We start from the raw sequence: 23,482 nt of genomic DNA, 5'->3' as shown, positions 1-23,482 counted from the left end.
ACGTGGTTAAAGTTGTCAAATACACAAAGCCTAACAAACTTACAATATAAGTAAAAGTTTAAACAACTTTCAGAATCATTTCTTTGTAGAAGTGGAGCAGGGTTTTCTGTGCACAAAGCTTTCAGCACCGCTCGGTAGGTGGACAGCTCCTGTGCTCCGTGCAGCCAGATGGGTCTCGGATCGCTCTCCAGATCCCTGTTATCGTGGAGAATTTTCTGGTGTTATTATTAAATTTGTTTTCATCTTTCCGCTCATCTGCAGGATAATCATTCTCATCTGCATGTATTTGCCAGGGTCTTCTCTCACAAGCCCATTTCCTTGCTGCCTCTGAACCGGATTAGCGTCTCCATCTGGAATTAGGATACATTTGACTGTCCTATTGTTCTCCTCTATTTTTCGCCGGAGGGAAGCCGAACCGAAGCGAGCGTATTTTGTGACTCTGCTGGAGTTCAGCTAAAGGTCATTTCTTGGTCCCGGCGTCCGCGGTCCCTTCATGTCGGATCTGTCTGTCCCCAGATATCCACTCTATCTGACTCGTGGAGGTTAGAGTATTTCTTTGCTTGTGAACATCTGTTTTCGGATTTAGATGTCGGGTGCGGCGCGTTTTAAACGTTTCATTTCTTTCACACATGCTGATTGTTCATTTGAACATTTGCACGTGTCTCTTTGAACCCCCTCTTCTAAGGGCATGCATTGATTGCCTCTTTTTGTTTGTTGCTGTTGGTCTTTTTGTATCTGTGGCGGCCATAGCAGTCTGCCTACATCCTGCTCTTATGCCCCAGCTGCATCCAACCCTTTCAGAAACAGGAGCGATGGGATTCATTTACTCCCCGCTGGCAGAGCAGCCCGCCCCACGAGCATGAGGGGCTGTCACATTATTTGTTCCCTGGGATCGCAGGTTGTCACATGGGGTGCGTTTGTTTGGTATCACAAGGGCACGCCGCTGCGAATAATAAGTCTGGGCGGAACACCCTGACCCGGTGACTCAGTGGGAGCGACGTGGAAGGTCCCGCCATGTTAAGAGAATGACCTTCCTAGACATAAAAAAAAAAAAAAATGAAAACCAATGCGAACGAAGCTTCATTCTTGGCTCCGAAATCCAGCCGATTATGAGCAAAAAGCACCAGAGTGACATGGACAGTAATTGCTTTTGTCGGATGTGTGTGGGTATCTAATATGACAAACAATGGGACCCTGTGTCCAAACAATGGCACAGTTGCTGCACAATTTGGTCATTTGTTTGGCTGGAAGCACAGGGAAATATGATACAGTTGGTAGGAAATGGGAAGTCATCACTTTGGCCTGTCTGCTCCCTTTGCGTCTGCAGTCTGCTTTGGCTTTAATGCGTTCTGTCAGATTCGGAAATTTCACAACCAAATGTCCTATTATGCCTTGGCACTCTGCCTCGGGTAAGTGTACTGGCCCGGAATCAGCTGCAGCCAACATCAAGCCATTGGAAAAACGTACATTAAAAGAAACCCAACTCCTCCCGCTGCAAATTGGCAACACGGACATATTTAAACAAGCGCAGAACGCCGCAGCGACTCATCCACTTAACAGATTCGTCGTCAACGTGATGTGATTAACATTTCCTGCCGGGTGTTTGTGTGATTAAATAATTTCAAGTGTTTGAAACGTACCAATCTGTAGCTTCTGCCGAGTAAGCAAACGATTATTGTAACTCACGAAGGGATCCTCGTTCTGCTAATGGAGGGACATCCCTCGCTTTAACCTTTGGAAGATTCCCGTCTTCTAATTAATAACTTCAGTAAGTAGGACTTTTTTTTTTTTTCATGGATTAATTTCAACTCAAGTGAGTGGAAGGAAAATTAGCCGTCTTTTGAGGTACAAGACAAAGCCCTCGTGCTGCATACCCCTTTTATTTATAGAGATGTCTTCAAAGCGGGCCGTCTCGGAGTAATGGTTGGATTCATATCACCTTATAATTCAGCCCGCATTCCGCCTCGCACTCACCAAAGGGCTTCTGCACGCGAAAAAAAAACGATACCAGCATCTCTCATTCCGTGTCATCGAGCGAGAGCGCAGCAAGGAAATGACTCGTCTCACAGAGGGGGGGGGGGGGGGGGGGGAATTCTTCCTTTTTCCTCTTCCTCTTCGGCAACAAGTGCCGCTGCTTGATGATATTTATTGGAACCCATCGAGTGTGCGTCATCAGTCATCTCTGACCCCGGCAGCGGGAGCCCTCGTGTCGCGCGTGACAGTAATTCAGTTTAATAATCAAACAATTTGCATCGCGGGCAGGCGGGGGGGGGAGGGGGGGGGGGGGGATAATCCCTCAGATAATTACAAATGGAGCCCCGGCATAGCATGTCGCTACGTCATTAGCATCCCATTAGGCGCCCTCGCCGCCAAAAACGGGGGGGGGCGGAATCACAGCCGCAAAAGGTCAGGCGCCGGCAGGGGGGGGGGGGGGGGGCAACTCACACCCGCCGGAGGACTCAAGTGGTACCAAACGAAGACAAAGGAGTTCACTGTGTTGAAAATATCAGATGCAGCCGCACGAATCTCTGTAAATATTTTTTCAAGACAAATTCAAGATGCTGGATGGTGGATCTGTTTTTTTTTTTTAAACAAATGAAATGGTTGAGTTGAGTTCACAGTTGGACACATTCATCCCAGTGTGAGAACAGGAACTACATTTTCTTCCATTAAACCCCACAAAGCCAGACACGAGGAACACAAACAAGCACATCTTTATTCACAAATCAGAACCCGCGGCGCCGCTGGCGTCGGCACGTTAGCTGCGGAGCTGCAGCCCGTTTTCAGGAGACAGAACTTCCAAAGCCCACTAACACCTTATATTTAGAGTGTTTATTTGGAGAAAAGAAAAAACCAGTGAAGAAATGTGAGTGTTGCGCGCCAACTGAATGTTACATTTATCGCGCACGTGTTTCTTTTTTTTAAATGACACAAAGCTGCAGATTTGCGAGACGCACTTTTATTGCAAAGGTTCAGATTTTTGGACCAACAATCCTGTAACTTTTTTTCTGTCACGACACCATCGTTACGAGACCATTCGCTCTGTGCATGTAGGAACGAACCTGCCGTTATTGTCACAGGAGAGAGCGTGAGAAATGTCACCTGAGCACCACGCTGCCGCTTTGACCCAGAAGATCTGGAGGCGAAGCTGCTCCAGTGGGAAGCTTTCGCACTCTGAATTTGACAAATGCTGGATGGGATAAAAGTGCTAATTCTCCAGACGCGGTGCATAAAAAGGAACCACGGCGCGGCACTTTTCTCCTTTGATTACAACAGGTTTGCTAAAAAAAAGAAAGAAAAAAAAAGAACGGACATTTGCAAAAAGGGGGCGTTGGTCCTGCACAGTGATTTACATCTCATATGTTTGCACTCATCACAGAAGCAGTTTGTCGAGTTGCCCCCCCCCTCCTCCCCTCCCACCCTCAATTCTTCAAATTTATGGTGTCCTGTTTATGGCTCTGTAGAGACAAATGTCCATCATTGTGGTGTTTGGTGGATGCACTGTATAACACACACACACACACACACACACACACACACACACACACACACACACACACACACACACACACATCCTCCCTTGCAGCAGTTAACCACACAGGGATATTGTGAGCTGTTTTGTCTATTTGATGTTTTCCCTGCGTTTTAAAGTCCTTGTTTACATGTTCTTTTTTCGTCTGTTTCCTGAAGTGCTGATCTACCGGGTTCTCTCTCCATCCCCCAACGGGCCGGACCTCGAATAACTCAGGTCCTCCGAGAGTATCGGCGTACTGTGAAACACAAAAGTTCCGTTTTTAGATCTCTGCATTTTTTTTTTCTTTTTTTCTCTTCCCGCTCTCCGTGGATAACAGGTGGCCCGGAGACTGTTGTGCTCGGTGTGCATCGTGCATTCTTCTCCGGGGCCCATGAATAATTTAAGCGCGGCGCGGCTTAACAGCAGCTCATGTATAACAAAGGAGGCGTGTAAAATGTCTGCCATTTGCTCCTCCTGGAGGTCGTATGGTCCGAAGCAGAGGTCGTGATATGCGTTCCAGTGAAATGCAGATGTTGCTCAGCCCTCAGTGTTCACAGGTCACAGGTGTTTTATACACCAGACAGAATCAGAGATGTTTCCTCAAAAGCAGTTTGGTTCCCTCTGTGTGGCGCCGTGTTGCTTCATGGGACCCGAGGGGTCGATGCCCGATCAAACCTCCACCCAAGCTAACAAACATCGACGCTCCGTGGTAGATGGGATTTTTCTCCACTCTGCGCCGTGGTCTCTAATCTCAGAGACGTCCGTGTAAGTGAGAAACTTGGTCTCATTTTTCATGCTAGGGGAGGAAGAAGAATTTGATTAAAGGAGGTTGATTTGTGAAGGCGAAACCAACTTACTTTCTGTAGTATCACCTCATCGGGGTTTCTTCTTTTCTTTTGAAATATAGTCCCAAGGAAGCACACTTGTATCTTGGGGGGTAGGCGGGAAAAATTGGAATTTGGAAAATCCTGGCAGAAAAGAAAATGATTAGATAAAAAAAAGTTTATTATATTACCTATTTGTGATTATTAGTTAATGGTGAGTATATGATCGCAATGATGGACTTGAGCCAAAATAAATCGACGTTAGAAGGTCTAATAACTATTTCACTCTACTTCTTTGCCATAGTGCATTATGATTACTCTTTTTTTGGGGGGGGAATACTTTCCCGCCCAAACTGGACCACTGGCAGTAATCTGCTGGCATGAGTGTGCACGTGTAAACGTGTGCAGGTTCCAGCTCATCGAGAGGAACCCGAAGCCTCCTGTCCTCCTCCATCCGGTACACACACACACACACACACACACACACACACACACACACACCCCACCCCCCCTCCTCTCGACATTTACCATCCGGTGGATGTATGTTAAAACGGGAGATGCATTGGCCACCTCTCTCTGTGATTAAATCCCGTCATAATGAATCACAGCCTCTAATCCTGAAGCCGGCCGGGTTTCCGCGGGAACGACAAACGTCCCACGTGGAGTGGAAAAGCCTTTTCTACTGCGGCTCCCTCCCCCCCCCCCACACACACACACACACACACAGACACCTCTTTGAGGCGTGCTTATTTCCATATCAGTGGTGTCCATTTACATGTAAATATGTACATCACACAGCCCTCCGTTAACATAACCAGGCGGCGGCTTCGCCAGATTCATCGGACGCCGGCGTTCCCCCAATAATTCTCCCTTCACTTTATTTTTTTTACACCCCCCCCCCCCCCCGGGTTCCAGCTGATGTTTCTGTGACTCAGAAAGCGATGGAATGTGCAGAGGCTCGTTGCAGCAACGCCGGGCAATTAGGGCCTTCGCATTGGGGGGGGGGGGGAGGGAATATATGACGTCGCATTTCATCGTTTTAGGGACGGCGTTGGGAGCAGAACACGGAGAATGAAAGGACAATAGTGCGCTTGGCTGCGTTAATTAGGATTTCAATCATCGACTCGCATGTTTGAGTCATCGTGGGGAATAGATTTCTCCCGGGTTTTTTTGCCATCTAATTGTATGTAGTCACTAATTACATTGTAGAATGTGATAAAAAAAAAAAAGTATTCAAGCTTTAAATGTTGCCTGGTAATGGACCTCAACTGTCAATCACGGGCGAACCGCAAAAAACAGCCTGTTTTTTTTTTTTTTTCCTCATTATTTTGTCAGATCGCACACATGTTCCAAAGCGATGAATGACAACACATTTGTGACCAGTCTGAACGCAAAAGAGGTTGAGTGACAGGCCGTGATCACAGAGTCGCAGGCGGGGAAACTGGCCCGTGTCGTTTTGTTCAAAAAGGCATTTCATTCAAAGGCCGAGCCCGGCAACCAAATGATCTCCGAGATAATCGGAATGCAAAAAGTGACCTTTGCCGCCCGCTCCCCTCGTCCGAGGGGAGCAGACAGGCCGCTAAGAGCGTAATTGCCCTATTTGGAACCCGGTCGCTTGGATGAACAAAGCTAACCCCCCCCCCCCCTCATTACTGAGGCCCGCGTGACTGATTTTGGAAATTCGATCCAGTCGGGATCCGGCGAGGCCGAGCGGTGGAAACCAGGAGCACGGCGGCGGCGGCGGCGGCGGCGTCGCTGGGAGCTGGTGGCTGAGTCCATTCTGCTGCTTTTCATTCTCACTCCTTCATTCAATCTCAGGGTGTAAGCAAAGTTAAATAGCTGTTCCCTCTCACGGCGGACTGCGGGTTTTTGTTATGAACACGACGTTTTCTTTAATTGGACAGAAAAACTTTTAATTTCCCTTCCCCTTTTCTTCCTTTTGTGCCGTTGGTTTCGGTACAAAACAAGCGTAAAATGGACTTTTTTTTTTTACACCATTTCCAAAACTCCCAGCATCAAACCGACGGAACTGTTTGAAAAGACAAATCAGCCCACCTCCGGTCGGCCTGGGAAACGTAAACCCGTCTCCTTTGGGTGCTTCCAGGAGGCACCACTTGGACTCCGGCCTGAAGTCGGTGTAAACTCTGCGGCTTCCGGAGCGGGTTTTTGAGGGATTTTCGCTGAAGATATCGTGTTCTTGGAAGCGGGCCCGTTCATTTTTGCCACGCAGGAGATGAGTTCATAGTGTGACAGTGTTAAATTACGCTGGGGGGGGTGAGGGGAGGGGGTGGGGGGGGGTGCTGAGGCTATGCAAAGACTGAGCGGTGATTCAGAGGCGGATTAGAGGCTGCGATCTGAAGTTATTGAATTTGGCTCCCGAGATCCCGAGATATATTCGCTACTGGAGGCTTTGTGTGCACATCAAAAGTCTTCCTTTCCAGCCCCCCCCCCCCCCCCTCCACCCCTGTTGGGGTTTAATAAGGTATTTTATTGTTTGAAGTGGTTCTGCTTGTTTGAGTTGTTTACAATGGATCGTGGCAGCAGTGACGGCGTTGTCTTTTCCAGCCTGGTTGGTCACGTCGTGTCATCCAGGTGGGCTTTCACCCCCCCCCCCCCCCCCCACAGAATCACATGGCTCAGAATGCATATTATAAACATGTTAGTTTTCATCACGTGAAGGAGCTCCCGCTCCACGGCTGAAGGAGGCTCACTGGATCCTTTCTCCTTGTTTCATTCGAACAATCTCTTCAGTTTCAGATTTTCTTTTTTTTCTTTCTTCATCCTTGTAACTTGGATGAGGCATCAAGGTCGCCATTTTGACCATTTTTAACGTTACCGTGCTGAAATGTGAGAAATGATTTCTAGTTCATAGCAAGGGCTTTTTTATCCACTTGAAAGGGGTGTAATACTTTCAAGTCAAATATTCTTCTTGAAATAAAAATGATTAACAATTTAAAAAAAAATCTTAATTATAGCCCTGAGACTATAACAATTGCATTGGTGATGGACACATCACAGGTAGTGTCCACAGGATCTGTGTGAGGAGTGTCTGCAGCACACAGCGAGGCAGCCGATCCCCTCGTGGCCATCTGGCGTGAACGTTGGTGCAAGCACAGCTTGACTTCTCCTTCAGGTCCAGCAGAGCAACGTGTCCAACACTTGAAATAGGCCGAGGACACATATCACACCTCACTGTGCTGTTCAGCTAAAAAAAAAAACAACAACAACCCTCACCCGAATAACAGGACATCTGACACCTGTCATCTGACACCGGCGCGATACCACGGAGATAACATTGTAAAGCGATGGAGTTGGAAATGTTTAATTAGTTAGACAATTCCAAGACAATCTGCAATTAATTGTTGAAGTGACTAAACGCTGGTAATTACAGACGCATACGTGCTTTTTGGGGGGGAGAGGGGGGGGGGGGCGAGGCTCTGAAGTTTGGAACATTTCCAATCAGCGACTCATTTAATTAAGACTCGACAGGTGAGTCGACTACAAAGCAGGTGTTATTTTTAGCCTTACAAGTATTCGTTCAAAAATACAAAATGAATCTTAAAATTGCAAAATGACAACGCACACAGCAGGCAAATGTTTAAAATGAAAGCTTCACACCTCTAACGCTAGTGTGGAGTCATTGAGGAGCCTGTTCTGAACACCCCTGTTTCATTAGAATTATCTGTGGGAAGTGATGCAGACGGGTGAATGCTTTGAGGGGGTTGTTCACGTCTGTTTCACTTTTTGCTATATATATATGTATATATATATATATATATATGATCAACTCTACTTTACATGGCACTCCATCAATTAAAGTACATCGCATAAAGCTGTTTACCAGCAGCTCCTGGAGCACACATGGCCGCATGCAGATGTCTACGTGGAATAACAGATGTGTGGTTTCTGTTTTTTTTTTTTAAGACACGCGCTTATGTTAAAAGAAAGTAAACCATGTTCTAGATTTGAATTTCCTGAATTTGATCGCCTCCGCCTTGAGCTTGACGGTGTCTTTCTGCGGTGGATTTTAAATAGTGACAGGACTGGATGCGAAGATACCACCCTAAACGCCCCCCCCACCCCCCACCCCACCTGACGTTTGATTTGATTCACAGATTTCTGGAGGTCTGAAACCTTGTCAGAGGACTTTGATACAGGCACAAAAAAAACGAAGAAAAAAAAGAAAATCAATAGAGCAGAGTGCACCCTCGAGACACGTTGAGCCCGGTCTCTGTGTTTAACAGCATGGCGGCCGCTCTCCCCACCGACAGGATCCATACGCGCCGCCTCCGAGCGAGCCCTGCGTGCATCCCGGGAAATGTAGGCACTCGTTTAGTGACGCGGAGGCTGAGATTAACTGAGCGTAAAGCGGCGCCCGTTAGTGACGTCCTGCAGACGTCAGCTAAAACTGTTCATTTGACTTCTGTGTCAGCTAAATCACGTCATCATGAGCGAACACACTTCCTCCCAATCGACATTGTCGACGTGAGTGTGTTTTTTTTTGTTTTGTGTGCGTGCGTACGCACGTAGTCCGCGTCGGGATGCGAAAATCGCAACCATTCCAAAAGCACGATTCGCCGTCGCCACGGCAACTTTGAAGCTCGCGGGACGTGGATTCCCGAAATGATGATCAGGGACCGGGTTTTGCTCCGTTGTCATGCGGATACCAGGGGCCCCTGCGTGGCAAGAGCACACCATTCAAGTTACGCATGGCTTTTATCCCTTTGTTTTGAAGGCAGTGCGTCATTATGCTGAGATCTGAACTGCTCACAGACCGACAGCCTGCTCAGAAACAGGCAGTAACCAAAAGGTCAGTTACATGTTAACAGAGAACCGAGAGTTGAAGGCATGGTGTCTGTATATATATAGATATATATGTATATATCTATATATCTATATATATTCATGTATAAATCAGGCTCACAGACGTGCAAAAGGCCACTGGGGAAATGAAATCAGGGCGCACAGGTGTACAATTACCAAAACAATTAACATTTCTTTCACATTTACTGAATGTGATACGCGGGGCCCATTAACAAGCCGGGCCACTTGTAATTACTTTATGTGGTACGCCGTGAATATATTAAGTGGAAACGGCTCGTAGAGATCAAAAAGCTCGGGGAAGAATGACGAGTTTCTTTAATGTAGCAGTCGGTCTTATAATGTTCATTTTGAGGTGTTTTCATACATGGCGGCGTACTCCGAACCTCAAACAGCGTCGCGGCTCTGGATCCGTGTCTCAGTAAATTATATATATATATATATATATATATAATTTATATATATATATGTATATTATTGCTTGTACCTGTTCCCCAGCTGATGCGACTAAATGATGCATCCCTCTTTTTAAGGGATTTGAACACTTTCTGCCTCATTGGCCTCAGGAGGTGGAGAAACTCTTCACGCTTTATCTATGACTTTTTTTTACCAAAAGGCCACTTTCAATAAATGTCAGGCCGCAAACATCGCTAAACAGCTTTAGCTCTGATCAAATTCCACAGGGGGGCGGCGCCCGCGGGGGGGGGGGCAATTACATGGGTTCCACTTTGGAAATGGCACTTTAAACAAACGGAGCATTTCCCAGTATTTATTCCCAGCACTGAGGAGGCCTGCCCTTTCAACCACCACCCCCCCTCCCCCCCCTCCCCCCCCTCCCCACACTTCTTCTGTGTGTTAAAGTCATGAATGGCTGAGTAATGCCAGTCTCCATTCCTTGAAAGAGGATGATTTATGGCTAATAATCCGGTGGTTATCATCACTTTTTGTATTGTCCGTTGTCCTTGTCGGGCACATCTCCATCCCATGTGATGTGGGAGACATTATTGATGTCACTGTCACTGTCACCCCCCCGAGCGGTCACCTCCGAGCCGCTCGCAGCGACGGGTGCTCTTCGCCGAACAGCTTTTTCAATCAAAACGATGTGTGTCAAACACTAGCGAAACCTGATTTAGCAGGGGGGGGGGGGGGGGGGGACTCGAGTGCGTGTGGATAACTAGTAAACAAACAAAGGCAACAATTATGCTTCCTCAAGCGTTAAAAAAAAAAGAAAAGTGAATGGCATTTCGTTCAAATAATGGCAAGAAATAGCAAAGATCTCTTTTCTTATTGATAACCTTTGGTCTATTTGTGTTTTCTTCGAAGACAAATCATTTAATGGAACATTCGCACAGGGAAGCCTCCATATACTTTGTGCCCTGACAAAAAATATCTGATTGATATTATTGGCCCAATGGGAACGGGAATTGATGAAGTGATGAATATGTGAATTGGAGACTTGGGAAGACGACAATTCCACAGCAATAGCAGCTCGATGAATGCTGCGCTGTGGCATGCTAACGTGCTCACAGAGCTAATGCCCTCAGACACTGCGCTAGTTATTCGTTTTGCAGTTGTTGTTGTGATGCAGAGGTAGCGTTTAACGCGTCTCGCTCTCACAGCGTGGCGCTGAAGGACGTAGGAGCCCGTGTGGATCCTCAGGTGCCTCGCGTCTCCGAGTGGATTTAAGTTTGTTTTGCGACGGAATGAGAGGCTTCAGCCGTCGACTCCTGATATTTCGGTGCGTGCGACGGGCAGATATCCAGAGATTAACGGCACAAAATCCCCCCCCCCCCCAACCCCCCACCCCTCCGCCGGTTTGGTCTCGGTTTAATGAAGGTGAGTTTGACGACTCGAGCCCCTTGGACGGGCTTAAACGAGCAGCGTGACATAAAGTCACACAGACGCCCCCCAAAACGTACGCCACGAGGCCTTTGTAACTGCTCTTGTTTTTAATGTCATTTGGGGACAAAAGGACACGCGTGGACAGTGGAAAATACCCCCCCCCCCCTTATTTTGGCCACTTTAAGGCGTTTTAACGAAGTGCCAGGGCCTTTTTTCTGTTTGGTGAGTGGCTGCTAGACAGATGGAAGGCGGCCATGTTGGAAACGCTTCTGCTGGCAGAGTGAAGCTCTTTCTAAAGTTTGAACAACAATTCAACTTTTTCACCACACAAAAGTGGACTGTGTTGTTTGGTTTTTTTAACGCAGCCGACACAATGTGATAACAATATAATGACTAACTAGTTTGTGGAGGTTTTGAAGTCCTCGCGGAGCTGCGTCGACTCTTTTTTTTTTTTTTCTCCCGAGAAGCTTTTGTGACTCACCTCTTTCTATTTTCCGCACAATCAAAAGTGTTTCCTCTCGAGCCCGGAGAGAAAACAGGAACAACTTTTAAGTTTGTCGCATTTCGAGGTCGACTACTCCAACTGAAACGCACAACCTAATCATGCAGAACCGAACTGCCGACGCGTCTGTTTCGGCGTCCGGCGGGCCGCATCGCGTTCATCCTCAGGATCCACAGAGGGGTTTTTTCTTTTTTTTTTTAATTGAGATTTGCTTTACTTGGCAGACAATAACTTTCATTGTTGTTCATGCCAAGTCTGTTTTAGCAAGACGAGCGGAAAAAGAGAACCAATGCACTAATTGAAACTAGGAGCATGTGTAGGAGTGTTTGTTATTTCACGAGGAGAAACACTTGTGTGTGTAAAATACATATTTGTGTTGATCTGAGGGTGAAAGCTCCCAAAGGAGCTGAAGTCTGCACATTTACACGTCACTTTATTTTATCCTTTATCCATTTAACGCCTTTTATACGGCAGCCAAAGTGCATTCCACAAGGTCATCTTCAAGTTGTGCCTTTGTGTGCTTAATTTCACCTTAAATACAAACAAAATAAATTCAATTCAATTCAATTAAATTGATAGAAATATGCATAATTCATGACCCGGAGGTATAGTTGGGATCTTTATTGTTTCAGTGGGTTCGTTGTGCCGACGTCGAGGTCGACTCCTCCGCTCTCATTGGTCCGTCTCTCTGCCAATCGGCACGTCGTCCTCCCCGGACCACGATGGCTCTACCTCACGGGTTTGGTCCCACTACAACTAAACCGGAGTTAAAGTCCAATCTTTCGTTGCTCCGTGGGTTTACGCTCGTTACGTCTCGTCACTTCCACCAAAAGTCCCAAAAAGGTGAGAAGAGATTGGGCGACAAAAAATGCATTTCACACCAATTTCATTCGAACAATCGTCACTTCTTTTTTTGCTTTGTCTGCGTCTAGTAGTAAGTACTTTGCTCAGTAAGGAAGTGAATTTAAAGTGTAAAAGTCAACGGCACGCAAAGGTGATTTCATCTATTTACCGCTGTACCCGAAATAGGCCTCGCTCCTTACCCCTCAGGTCACAGATGTGATTCATCCTTCAATCCACTGTCAGCTGCAGCCTGCGTTCACTCGCACAGTACTACACAATAGTACACAGTACCACACAGTACTACACAGTGGTACACAACAGTACCCAGTAGTGCACAGGCCCCGCGTCGTCGTCACAGCGGTTGCATCTGAGGAGCCGCGCGGTGACAAAAGAGCTTTGATTCCTTCACCCGTTACACTTTGAAAGGGGTGCCTATTCCTGTCTTCTACTTATGTGCATCGCTGTGATGGGGGCAGCTGAATGCTGCACACACACACACACACACACAACAAGAACAGACAATACAAATAGAAAACAGGTGAAAGCTCGCCCTGATTGCTAGCTTGATTACTTTCATTGATGTGGGTGACAGTTGTGCACGGCGGCAAGGCCGGCGCGACACACCACAGTGACAGACCCCGGGACGCTCTCCATCATGTCTTTAATTAACATGCGTGTGCGTGTGTGTGTGTGTCTGCGTGCATGTGTCGGTGCAGAAGCACCGTGCAAAAGTAAATCAAAGTAAATGTGTTGTCACCTTTAAAAAGCATTTAGGAGCTCATGTTGGTCGATAGTTAATAAGCTTTAATTTGATGGATGATGCCTGTGTGTGTGTGTCTCTGACTCTGCACATACAGCTCGTGGAGTATTTACGACGTTTTATTAATAAACATTAATAAAAGCCGGGACCAGATTACAGCAGAGAAACATCCTTCAACTCACGCTTCAGCCAAAATGCATTTAGTCATTTACCACAAAGTAGATACAAGAAGTGTGTACAAATTAAATAATCCCATGAGATAAAGTTATCAAACTTAAACACATCCACATTAATTCATTATTTCAAGCGAGTTTATCGGCTTCCGTTGACTATGAAGCTTAAAAAAGCATAATTACAATTTGACTATTATTCAGATTTCAGATGTATTATTGAAGATATCTGCAGTAGCTTTCTGGCTGTTAGGAAGAGCAACTCAAGACATCTTCTGAGATATTTCAACTGCAAAAGCATCGCACTGTTTGTAATTTATTATTCATTATGGACTCACATATCAAATCCACAGTCAGATAACACTCATTCAATACGAGGTATTTTAGCGTAAAGGACGTCGGGTTGTGTCGAGAATCTCGTGAGGAATGTGTGAAAGAATAACTTTATCCGAAGTCATCATATCAAAATGCATGCCCCCAAACATCCTGATGATTCATTGCTGCCTGCAACTATCTAGGAATGAAGTTATGCAATTTCAGATATGTTTAAAAGGTGTGCAGTGTTTATTTCTTTTAAGCTTTTTTTGGGCCCAAGGAACCTTTTACCGTGGTCCCTGTCTGATCTGATTGGCTAATGAGCGCATTATGGATCCATTTGCATCATATGCAGCACATTGCATCATAATAGATTTAGTGTGGACATGCCGAAGTAATTCCATGAATCTGAACTTTGTTTAAAGAAAAATGAATGAGCTCTTGTTTTTTTAAAGCTAATTCTAATTCCCTCGTCTCTGGCTGCCATGTGACTCAGCCAGCAGGTGCACATGCCAGACCAAGTGCATAAAACCATTTGTGACTTTGATTGAAAGCCGATTCCCGCGCGTGAACATTCGAGAGAGCGAGGAGCCCGCGTCCCTCTGCGTTTCAAAATTCACTCCGAAAAAAAAAAAAAGAAGCTGTTTTTGTAGCCGCTGTCGAACCGTCACACACGTCGGGGTTTTTTTTTTCACTCACCGCGAGGCAGCTTTACTCCGGACACAAAACAGTAAAAATGTTCAACTTTGGCTTCCATATCAATGGTGTCACCGCTCTCATCGCTTCACCTCCACTGCTGACAGAGCTTCCACTTGGCGCTGAAACTCTCCTTTCGGAGCTTTAAACCGCGACAAGCAAAGGCCTCCAGTGCTTCTACAAGGCATTTCGAGTTGTTTACAGTTGATATTTCTGACAGCAGAAAGGTGTATCAGCTGATTGGCTCTTTAGGGCCGGACGCTTTCTACACTACCTTTGTGCTTGAGGAGTCTTTTTTTTTTTTTTTCCAGAGTAAATAACTCGCAGTTATTCTTGGGAAATGGACTGATTAACTGCAAACGAGTCCAAAAGCAATGCTGCTGTTCAGAAGAAATACACAAAGCTCTGTTGGAGAGAACTCGGTGTGTAAATCTCTTAAATAGCTTCACAAATTGCAGAGCGCGCCATGCTGGAATGTACCCCAACTCAATAACTCCATTTTCATACAGCAATAATCCAAAAGTACATGCAATCGCGGTATTTTATAGTCGTGAGGGGATTGGAAATGACAATAACGCAAATTGTCCAAAACAAAATGCTTTCCAACTCAATAAAGTCAGACAACAAAAAAATAGGCAAAGTAGCAAAGCACGTAGGACGGGATGTGACGAATAAGAATATAAAATATGTAAAAGAGTCAAAAACGGACACGTACATATGGAGGTGTGAGAATAGATACTCAAAAGCAGCCTTAAAGTAATTCAACAGGAAGAATTTGAACCACAAGTCATTACATCTAAGGGGGCGTGGCCTCCGAGGCCCGTGTGTGCGGATCCCATGCGTCCGCACACACGGGCCTTTCTCCATGGCGACCAGGGGGGGGGGGGTGTGGGCGAGCCTCTGCTCGGAGCCCAGCGCCATGGCGACTGACCAGCACATGGCCCGGTGGATGGACGACGAGCCGAGCGCGTCGGTAACAGCAGCGCCGGCATTTTCAGCTCTTTAATGCATCACAGCGACCCTTCTCGCCCCCCCCCCCCCCCCCCTCCTCCCCGTCTCCTGCCCTTCTTTGTGTGCGCCTCGTGAACCCTTTTCTTGTTGTTGTCTTCGCCCCGCCATGCCGTCCGTCGGCTGGCAGGTTTCCGTGGGATGTAATAACCGTGATTGACACTGAGGGCCCGCTGCGTGCAGGAGGGCAGCCGGCCCAGCGCTTCGCTCTTTTATTTTTAGGGTTGTTTGTGAAGCCCCCCCCCCCCCCATTTTTGGGGGATTGTGCACAGTCCATTGAACGGGTGAATTTGCGCCCTCCTCAAGAGAGGTGTGCAAATACAGAGCTTGAAACACACATCCTCGGGGGGGGGGGGGGGGGGAGGTTGAGTATTTGCTGTTTTCGTATGTGTTTACACTTTTCAGCACCGAGCCGAGCCACGCGGGGCGTAAAGAGGAACCAAATTACACACTTTCCAACATCATTTTTCTTCAAATGAAAAAAAAAAAAATGAAAATCTCGAAGAACCACTTGAGCGCACCAAGTGGCAGCGACGGGGACGGTGCCTGTGTTCCCGCGAGTTGTTCCGGGTCCTTTTAATGCGCTTTTACCCCCGCTCCCTCGCTACGAGGCAAACGAGCAAACACAAAGCTAACAGGCTGTTCCCTGGAGGGCCGCCTGCATACAAAGTGAAGATAAGTGTCTGCGCGCTGATTTCACAAGGGGTGTTCGGCGTTCAGATTCCTTCCCTCCCTCGCAATCCCTCCGAGTGCCTTTGAGCTACGCCGCCGCGTCACGCGCGGGGGGGGGGGGGGGGGGGGGGGCGAGGCGCTGAGGGAAAGCAATGAGAGTTGAAACCCGCCTGAAAGTGAGCAGTGACGGGTTTCAAATGGGTTAAATTAATGAGAGAGGGAGACTTCTAATAAGCTCAAGGAGGAGACTCAAGAAACAGGAAATGCACCGACGAGTTCCCCCCTTAAAAAAAAGACCTTTTGAAGTGTGCTCGACCTTCGACCCCCCCCCCGGCCTCAGAACAGCCCCGCAGGAGAGGCGCCGCTTTCGCTATCCGCTGTTCCTCCGTGCAGACGACGCGATGACTGACCTCACGGTAAATGCCCGTGTTGTTCTCCTGATATAATGAGGTGTTGACATTTACAGGCAACTTGAGAGAAGGGTTTGTAACACGAGCGAGAGAAATGTGTCCTAATCAACGACGACGGGAGAGGCCAACCACTTCGTTTCAAGTAATACGCAAAGGTTTTTGTTCCATCCCGGCTGTAAAAAAACAAAAAAAATTGCAATTCTCCGCGAAGCTCAGGTGGAAACAAATGTCCCAAATCGGATGAAATACCTCCGATGATGTCACAGTGTCACAGTGATTCGGTCATTAGGATGAGATTAAAGTCATCTCGAAAGTCACCACAAAGTGACGGCTGCTGTAGTCAGCGAACAGGTCTCGGTGATGAGCATGTAGCTCGATCTGACACCTCCGCCGACCCGAGGAGTCTGTCTGTGGAACATCTAACAGAACTTCTGTTCGTGTTCCTGCTCGGGGGAAACAAAAACTCGGGTTTCAAAGTGGGGGCCCGGATGCTTTGAGCTAAAAAGACTCAGTCATTTGGTGTGCCGTTCCTTTCAGATGTGGTCACGGCAAAGGACGGATGTGACAGTGTGGCGTCAGCTCCTGCTACCGATTGTCAGGGCGAAAAAACCTGTAGAGTGGGGCTGTTTTTTGTTGCTGTCAATACGCTGCTCTCGATGGAACTGTTGGAAAATATTTCAACTATAACAATCAAAGGTGACGTCAAAGAGATATGTCATTTGTGAGATTGCACAGAGAACATACGCACGTCCACCAAACCGTCTGCTCCTTTTATTCCAACGGGAGGGACACAAACAAAAGGAACACCGACACTTCATCCACTCATACATAAAAGATAATAATATTAGAAAGGTTTCCAAGTGCACCTTTAGAAAAGTTCTGCATGTCTGTTGACGTATTTCTCCCAAGGAAACGTTTTATTTAGATGTTCCAAATGGACAAAAACATGTTGTTGAGTCGCGTTTGGTGAATGGTCGTCTGTTATTCCGGAGGTTTTAATGGAGGATGTTAGTTAGATGATGTGAAATGAGCATTTACATTAGCAAGCACTGAATGGCACCGTTTCAGTTTATTCCATTATTCTGTGGCAAAATGAATTCATGCCCAAACACGGCGTGCTTTGATCTGATTCAGATGTTTGTCCAAACAAACATGATCCGCTGCTGCTCGCTATAAATATCAGCAGTTGAATTTGCACTGTGTTCAATACGAGATGTTTGTGCACCGCGTTGAACACGCCAAATGGTGTGAAATGTGCTGAAACAGTTCATCAATGCGGCACATCCCTACTTTCAGCTGCACTCGGACGTGGACAAAGGGGACGGCAAGGTGAAGTACGTGTTGTCCGGCGAGGGCTCCTCCTCCATCTTCACCATCGACGAGAACACGGGGGACATCCACGCCACCAAGCGCCTGGACCGCGAGGCGCAGGCCTACTACACCCTGCAAGCGCAAGCCGTGGACCGGATCACCAGCATTCCCGTGGAGCCCAGGTCCGAATTCGTGGTCAAGGTGCAGGACATCAACGACAACGAGCCAAAGTTCCTAGACGGGCCGTACCTGGCCGGAGTGCCGGAGATGTCCCCTTTAGGTAAGTGCCCATTGCCCCCCCCCCCACTTTCTTCTTCCATTCATCTACTTCATCCCTTCTTTTCTTTCACGCCCTCCCACACTCTCACTTTCTGTTTGATTCGCCCTTCCCTCCGACATCTGCATTTGATCATTTTCCACCTCGCTGAGTTTTTCTCCATCGCTCTCAGTCTTTAGGTAATGGGGGGTTCGGGGGGAAATTTAATATTAATTTTAATCCAGCGTGTTCGCTTTGTATCACTCAATATGCACTAATCACGTTGGGCCACATTTAAACTGCATGAGCATGTTCTCGTGCGTGAAGGGAGCTCGACATCATTTCTGACTACGTGGAATCTGACCTCCGGAGCATTTATTAAGGTTTATTGTCCTCTTTGTTATTTAACTAACCCTGAATGAGGATAAATCAGCACTTTAGTTAGATTGTACCGTTTGTAGCAAATTTCCCTTGGAATGTTTGACGAGGAGATTCGTTCATGTGGCAGATTTAGAAAAGAATCCAAAGAGCTTCACAAAAGATACAAAGGGAAAAAATTATAAAAGGAAAAAAAAAACAGAGAGGTTTTTTTAAGAACACAGTGGTTGAAAACAGCTCCTTGATTTTTATTATGTATCACAGGAACAAGAAAAGAAGGTCTCTCACTTCAGAAACACAATCGCATAGTTTGTTTCAACATTTAACTATTTAATTAATCACACACAGTTATTGAATTGATGTAAGGAAATGTATAATAACATTTATTCTTTTTTATTATCATCAAACTGTCCGCACTCGCTGAAACGATTCTACCTACCTTTTGGAAACAGGAAAAAGCTTTTTTTTCTGAAGGATTTATCCACGATGTCAAACTGACTGAGCAGCGAAAACAGGTTAAGAAGGTAAAGTCAGAAGCGACAGCCTACAAATCACAGCGTTAAAAGTCAACAACCATCACCTGGCAACCAGGAAACTCAGTTTATAAAAAGTCAGATGATCACCAAAGTGACAACAAAACTACCCCCAGAACCAAGCTGAAGCTTTAACGATTCATCCCCTCGATACCTTGAGTGAACATTTGTTCGCTTTGTTCCACTCAGGAACCGACCGCTCCATAGCGGCGCCGCTGCGCGCGGTTCGGAACGGCCGAAACTCCACCCACCGCATCGTCATTTATCGCTGCACGCGTTTGTTGCGACGTGTCCGCTTTGGACGCCGTCGTTCAGGAGGCCATCGCATCAGAGACGACCCCCCCCCCCCCCCCCCCCGTGACGCAGCGCCTCCTGCTGCACGGTCCACGGGTCAGAGCGGGTCGGCGGTTTCGGAGAGCGGGTCACGCTCCGCCTCATGGCGCCGGTAGATGCAAATGAGCCGCAACAACATCCTGAGGCTTTTCAGCTTAGCAGGTGTGTAGGAAACAGAGAGAGTGGCCGCCGTATTTACACAGCATGTTGGATCTAACACAGCAGCAAATATTTGATATGTTTGAAATATTACCAGGTGACCAATACGTGCTATTTGATGGTGTCTTTAAGTGAGCCTGATGTACCTAAATTTACATATTTATCGCCTCACAAATGCCGCCAAGACCTCTGGGGCTCAGAAATGTTGATGAGTGACGAATGTTTAAAAAACCGACTCGAGCAAACTTGAGGTCTGAATCACGCTTGAAGGCCACGGGCATGTTTCCCACAAATTGGGCTCAGAGTTCATGCCGCCCGCTACTGCGACCGCTCTGCTGCAGAAATGCCTCTGAATAATGCCTGATCCAGAGAAACACATTCCCATCCATCCGTGAGAGACACAGCAGCATCCGTAACCCCTTCCAGCTCCCGCCGGGGGCTCCCCAGGCGGGAGCTGGGCATGCTGGGAGCTGTGGTCCAATCAAAACGACCAGCGATATCTACAGCAAAAAATAAAATAGGTGATAGGTGGTATGTTCCAGATTATTTAAAACATCATCATATATACAGTATTTCATATATATAGTTGTTTAAGCAAGTCCCTCAAGACTGTTTCTGAGATTTTTTGGAGTTACCTAATTTCATGGTCAGTCATTTTATGAGACCATTGACATTTTCTCCTACCGGTCTGACTGGTGAGTTCTCAAGCCATAAAACTCCCCACAAGGTCTTTGCTTCCATCAAGAGTTCTACGTTGACTGTAATCTAAAAGGAGAGATGTGTTGCTCGGCCTGTGGTAACTTGGGGAACGTGAGGGGGGGGGTTTGAGAATAGAGAAAAGAGGGTTCGGCCCACATGGGGGCATCGATGACATGATGTCAACTAGAGGAAAACGTTAGCACGCACCTTTTTGAACATGCCGCAACCCCCCCCCCCCTCCCTCACCCCACCCCACGGCCCCCCAGACAGAAATGAGTGAGTAAACAACAAAAGGTGTTCCGGCTTCCTCACGACCTCCAGAGGGAACATTTGAGCGTGCACACGAGGCGGCGGGGAGCAGTGCTTTGCTTTACTACACAGGCAGGGAGATCTCTGAAGGATTACTTTGGGGGGGGTGGGGGGGGGTTTGGGGGGGTACAGAGCTCAGGCTTAAGGAACCAGAGGATTAGAGTACAAGGGCTCGGAGTCTCGTGTCCAACCCGAGATAAGACAGCGCCTCGGCACATCAACCACGGAGGAGGAGGAGGAGGAGGAGGAGGAGGAATGCGTTCCCACCGCCTTGGGGGGGGGGGGGGCACCCTCGCCACTTTATTTACCCTGCCGGCTCCCGTGAAGGTCTTCGCCGCGAGCTGAGGGAACAATGCGGCGCCTCCCTGTGTAAATATCTGCTCAAAGCAATCATCGATGCAGTAAAAGAGCAGGCGTCCTCCCGTCCTCAATGATCCCTCCATAGATGTCTTTAAATCATTATTGGTCACAGCTCTGCGCCGCTGATGAATGAGTTCAATTTAGGGGAAATCATGGATTTAATGAATCCAAGTAATTAGAGGGAGGACTGGTCCACACGCACGTGGAGACCTTTTTTGGGCCCCGGGGGATCTCTGAAGGCTTCTGTCTTAATCGGGGGGGGGGCGAGGGTGGGGCGGGACGTCGGCGATGGAGACAGGAGGGCTGGAGGTGTGACAGTCGCTCCCCTCCCTCCGAGCGCCGCTCATTACAAGCACAGAGAGCGCGATGTCGAGCCGAGGCCCCCGGAACGCGCTGCCCCCCCCCTCCTTCATCCAGCTGTCAGGGGGCAAGGGACGGGCTTTTGAACCAAGGAGGGTTTCTAGTGTTTATTCATCACCTTCTTCGGTCCACTGTAGCGTGGGGGTTCATTTTTAATGTTGCACTGCACTACATTTGTATCAGATTACAATGAGTCGCAGCCTTCTTGTCCCGTGAAAAGCATGAATCTGCAAATTGGCTGATGTTAAAAATTGACTTTTTTCGGTTGATTCTCCGATAATTTTTTGGGTAAATTATATTTCAAAAAGCCTCAGGATTCGGCTGGAATTTGCATCGTCACAAAGCTGAAAACAGCCATTTGTCTGAGCTTATTTAACAGAGTTTCTATCACCACAAACACACATGATGCCTAGCATATTTTGCCGATACTTTTATACTTGGACTGGTACTGGAGTATTTTCACGTATGAGTGTTACGTTCACTTCAGAAAAGTACTTCTTCCACCGCAGGGCGGGCCGCATTAAAATGTTTTTGTCATTGAACTGGACAGACTTTCTAAAAGGGGTCTTCATCATGCATCGGACTGCATTAGATTGTGCAGGTGTACTTCATGAAGCAACAATAGAGAGAACCTTGCCTGTTAAAACAGAGATAGGAACTTTCTTTTAAAACCATTGCATGCTCAGTTATTGAATTGAAAACCAAAGCTTTGAATATTCATAAATACCTGTGTTGTGTTTCTCGGCGGCGCGCAGCTCACAGCGTGCACTCAGAAATGCACGTCGGCGCTCGGGTCGCGGCCACGTTTACGCAAGAGCCCTCGAAGAATACCTGTCTCCCGCCCTCAGCCCCGGCACGCCACATTTATTTTCATTACTGGCAGATGACAGTTGCTCACCCAAGATGCGGAATTGATTAAGAAACCTGTTTCGCACACAGCTGCGGGGGGGTGGGGGAGGGGGGGGGGGGGAATAAATACAAAAATGCAAACATCAGCTCCAGCTCCAGTCAACGAGGGCGGAGCGACACCGGGAGGGGCGCGGGGGGGGAGGGGGGGGCAGATTGAGTAGCAGGTGACAGCCTCGTGGAGCAGGAAGAATCGGGCTCAAGTTTCAAAATGTTTCATTCCTGCAATTTGTTTGCGGGAATGATGCTCGCCGGACAACCTGCAGGAGGGATGGACCCCTTCAGAGCCGAGCTCCACGCGGGTTCCATGTTGAATGTCAATTTACCGCCTCGCCGGGTGGAGGGATTTTAACTATCAACCTGTAAAAAAAAGGGGATTTCTGCCATGGGCCCGAGTTCTCTTTTTCCGTGGAGCCGTCCTTTGACCTTGGTGTTTTAAACTACCTGTAATATAACCTGTCACGACTAAGAGGCGATGATATAATCTAGGTGTCCTTCTGCAGCTGGGCCCGGTGATAACTTCTCCACAGGAGCCGGCTCATTTTGCTTTACGGCCCGGAATGGAGGACTTTAATCTTCCATTTCCATGATCACTTTCATATTGTAAAAAGACTGTAAAAATCATCTCATGTTGAAGAGCAGGGTTCTTTTAAAAAAAAAATTTTTTATTAAGATGTTTTCTTCAGAGTGAAATATCACCAACTCGCCAGACAGCACTTTCCGTCAGATGCTACAATATTATAGCTCAGTATATGCGCAGCTCGCTATTAAAGTGAAATATTCATGTGTCAAACTTGTAAAGGCGTGTTTTTCCTCTCTCATTTTCAAGGTTATTCCAACAATGGCTTTTGTCGATGGTTTCGTTCGCTGGGCGTCGGCTTTAAGGCCCTCACCGACGTACAGTCTGACGCCGAAACAATACATCACCGGATGGGGGGGGGGGGGGGGGTCATTCGTTCTACGGCAGTAAAGATGTGCAAGCATTAAACTGGCGACTTATGGGAAGCCGTTCTTTTTTTTCCCGCCGTTCTCTCTCGGCGGAGTCTTCAAACGCTCTCTGCCTTCGCCTCGCTGTCAGCTCGAGTCCCCCCCCCCCCCCCCCCGTCAGGCGGCACGTTTAAGAAGAAGTACACGAGGAGTCATGTCTGATGCCTCCTCTGCCTCGGAGGACGAGTGGGAGAGGACGACACTGCACGCCACGCAGAAACAGTTGTCAGTTGTCGGCGGGGTTCAACGCTCGGGTTTGAAAATAATAAAATTTCCTTCTTGTGAGCTGAGAGGAGGTTTGTTGATTCGGGGACTCTAAAGGGCGCTGAAACTAAATCTGACTCAGAATGTTTTTTTACGTCAGTTATTTTTCATTTTTGCTGAGACTTGAACATCACTGATTTATTTTCTGTTAGACTTTATTATTTCATGTCAGTGTTAGCCGTGGCTCAGTAGCTAACAGGCAGTGCATGGTGCAGTGTTAGCTTTATAGCTGACTGATGTGTGCATCAGA

General features: G+C 47.4%; 1 protein-coding gene across 1 annotated transcript in view; it reads left to right on the top strand.

Moving 5' to 3' along the window:
• Window positions 1-23,482, top strand: part of cdh7a (cadherin 7a) — a 58,507-nt gene that overhangs the window by 6,259 nt on the left and 28,766 nt on the right. The window contains exon 3 of the mRNA XM_037456347.2: window positions 17,674-17,968. Within this exon, the coding sequence (XP_037312244.2) occupies window positions 17,674-17,968 (295 nt within the window). The remainder of the gene's footprint in view (window positions 1-17,673; window positions 17,969-23,482) is intronic.

Source organism: Pungitius pungitius, chromosome 19, assembly GCF_949316345.1.
Source record: "Pungitius pungitius chromosome 19, fPunPun2.1, whole genome shotgun sequence".
Classification (NCBI taxonomy): Eukaryota; Metazoa; Chordata; class Actinopteri; order Perciformes; family Gasterosteidae; genus Pungitius; species Pungitius pungitius.
Note: the sequence above shows the minus strand (reverse complement) of the source record. Positions and strands in the feature narration are given on the sequence as shown.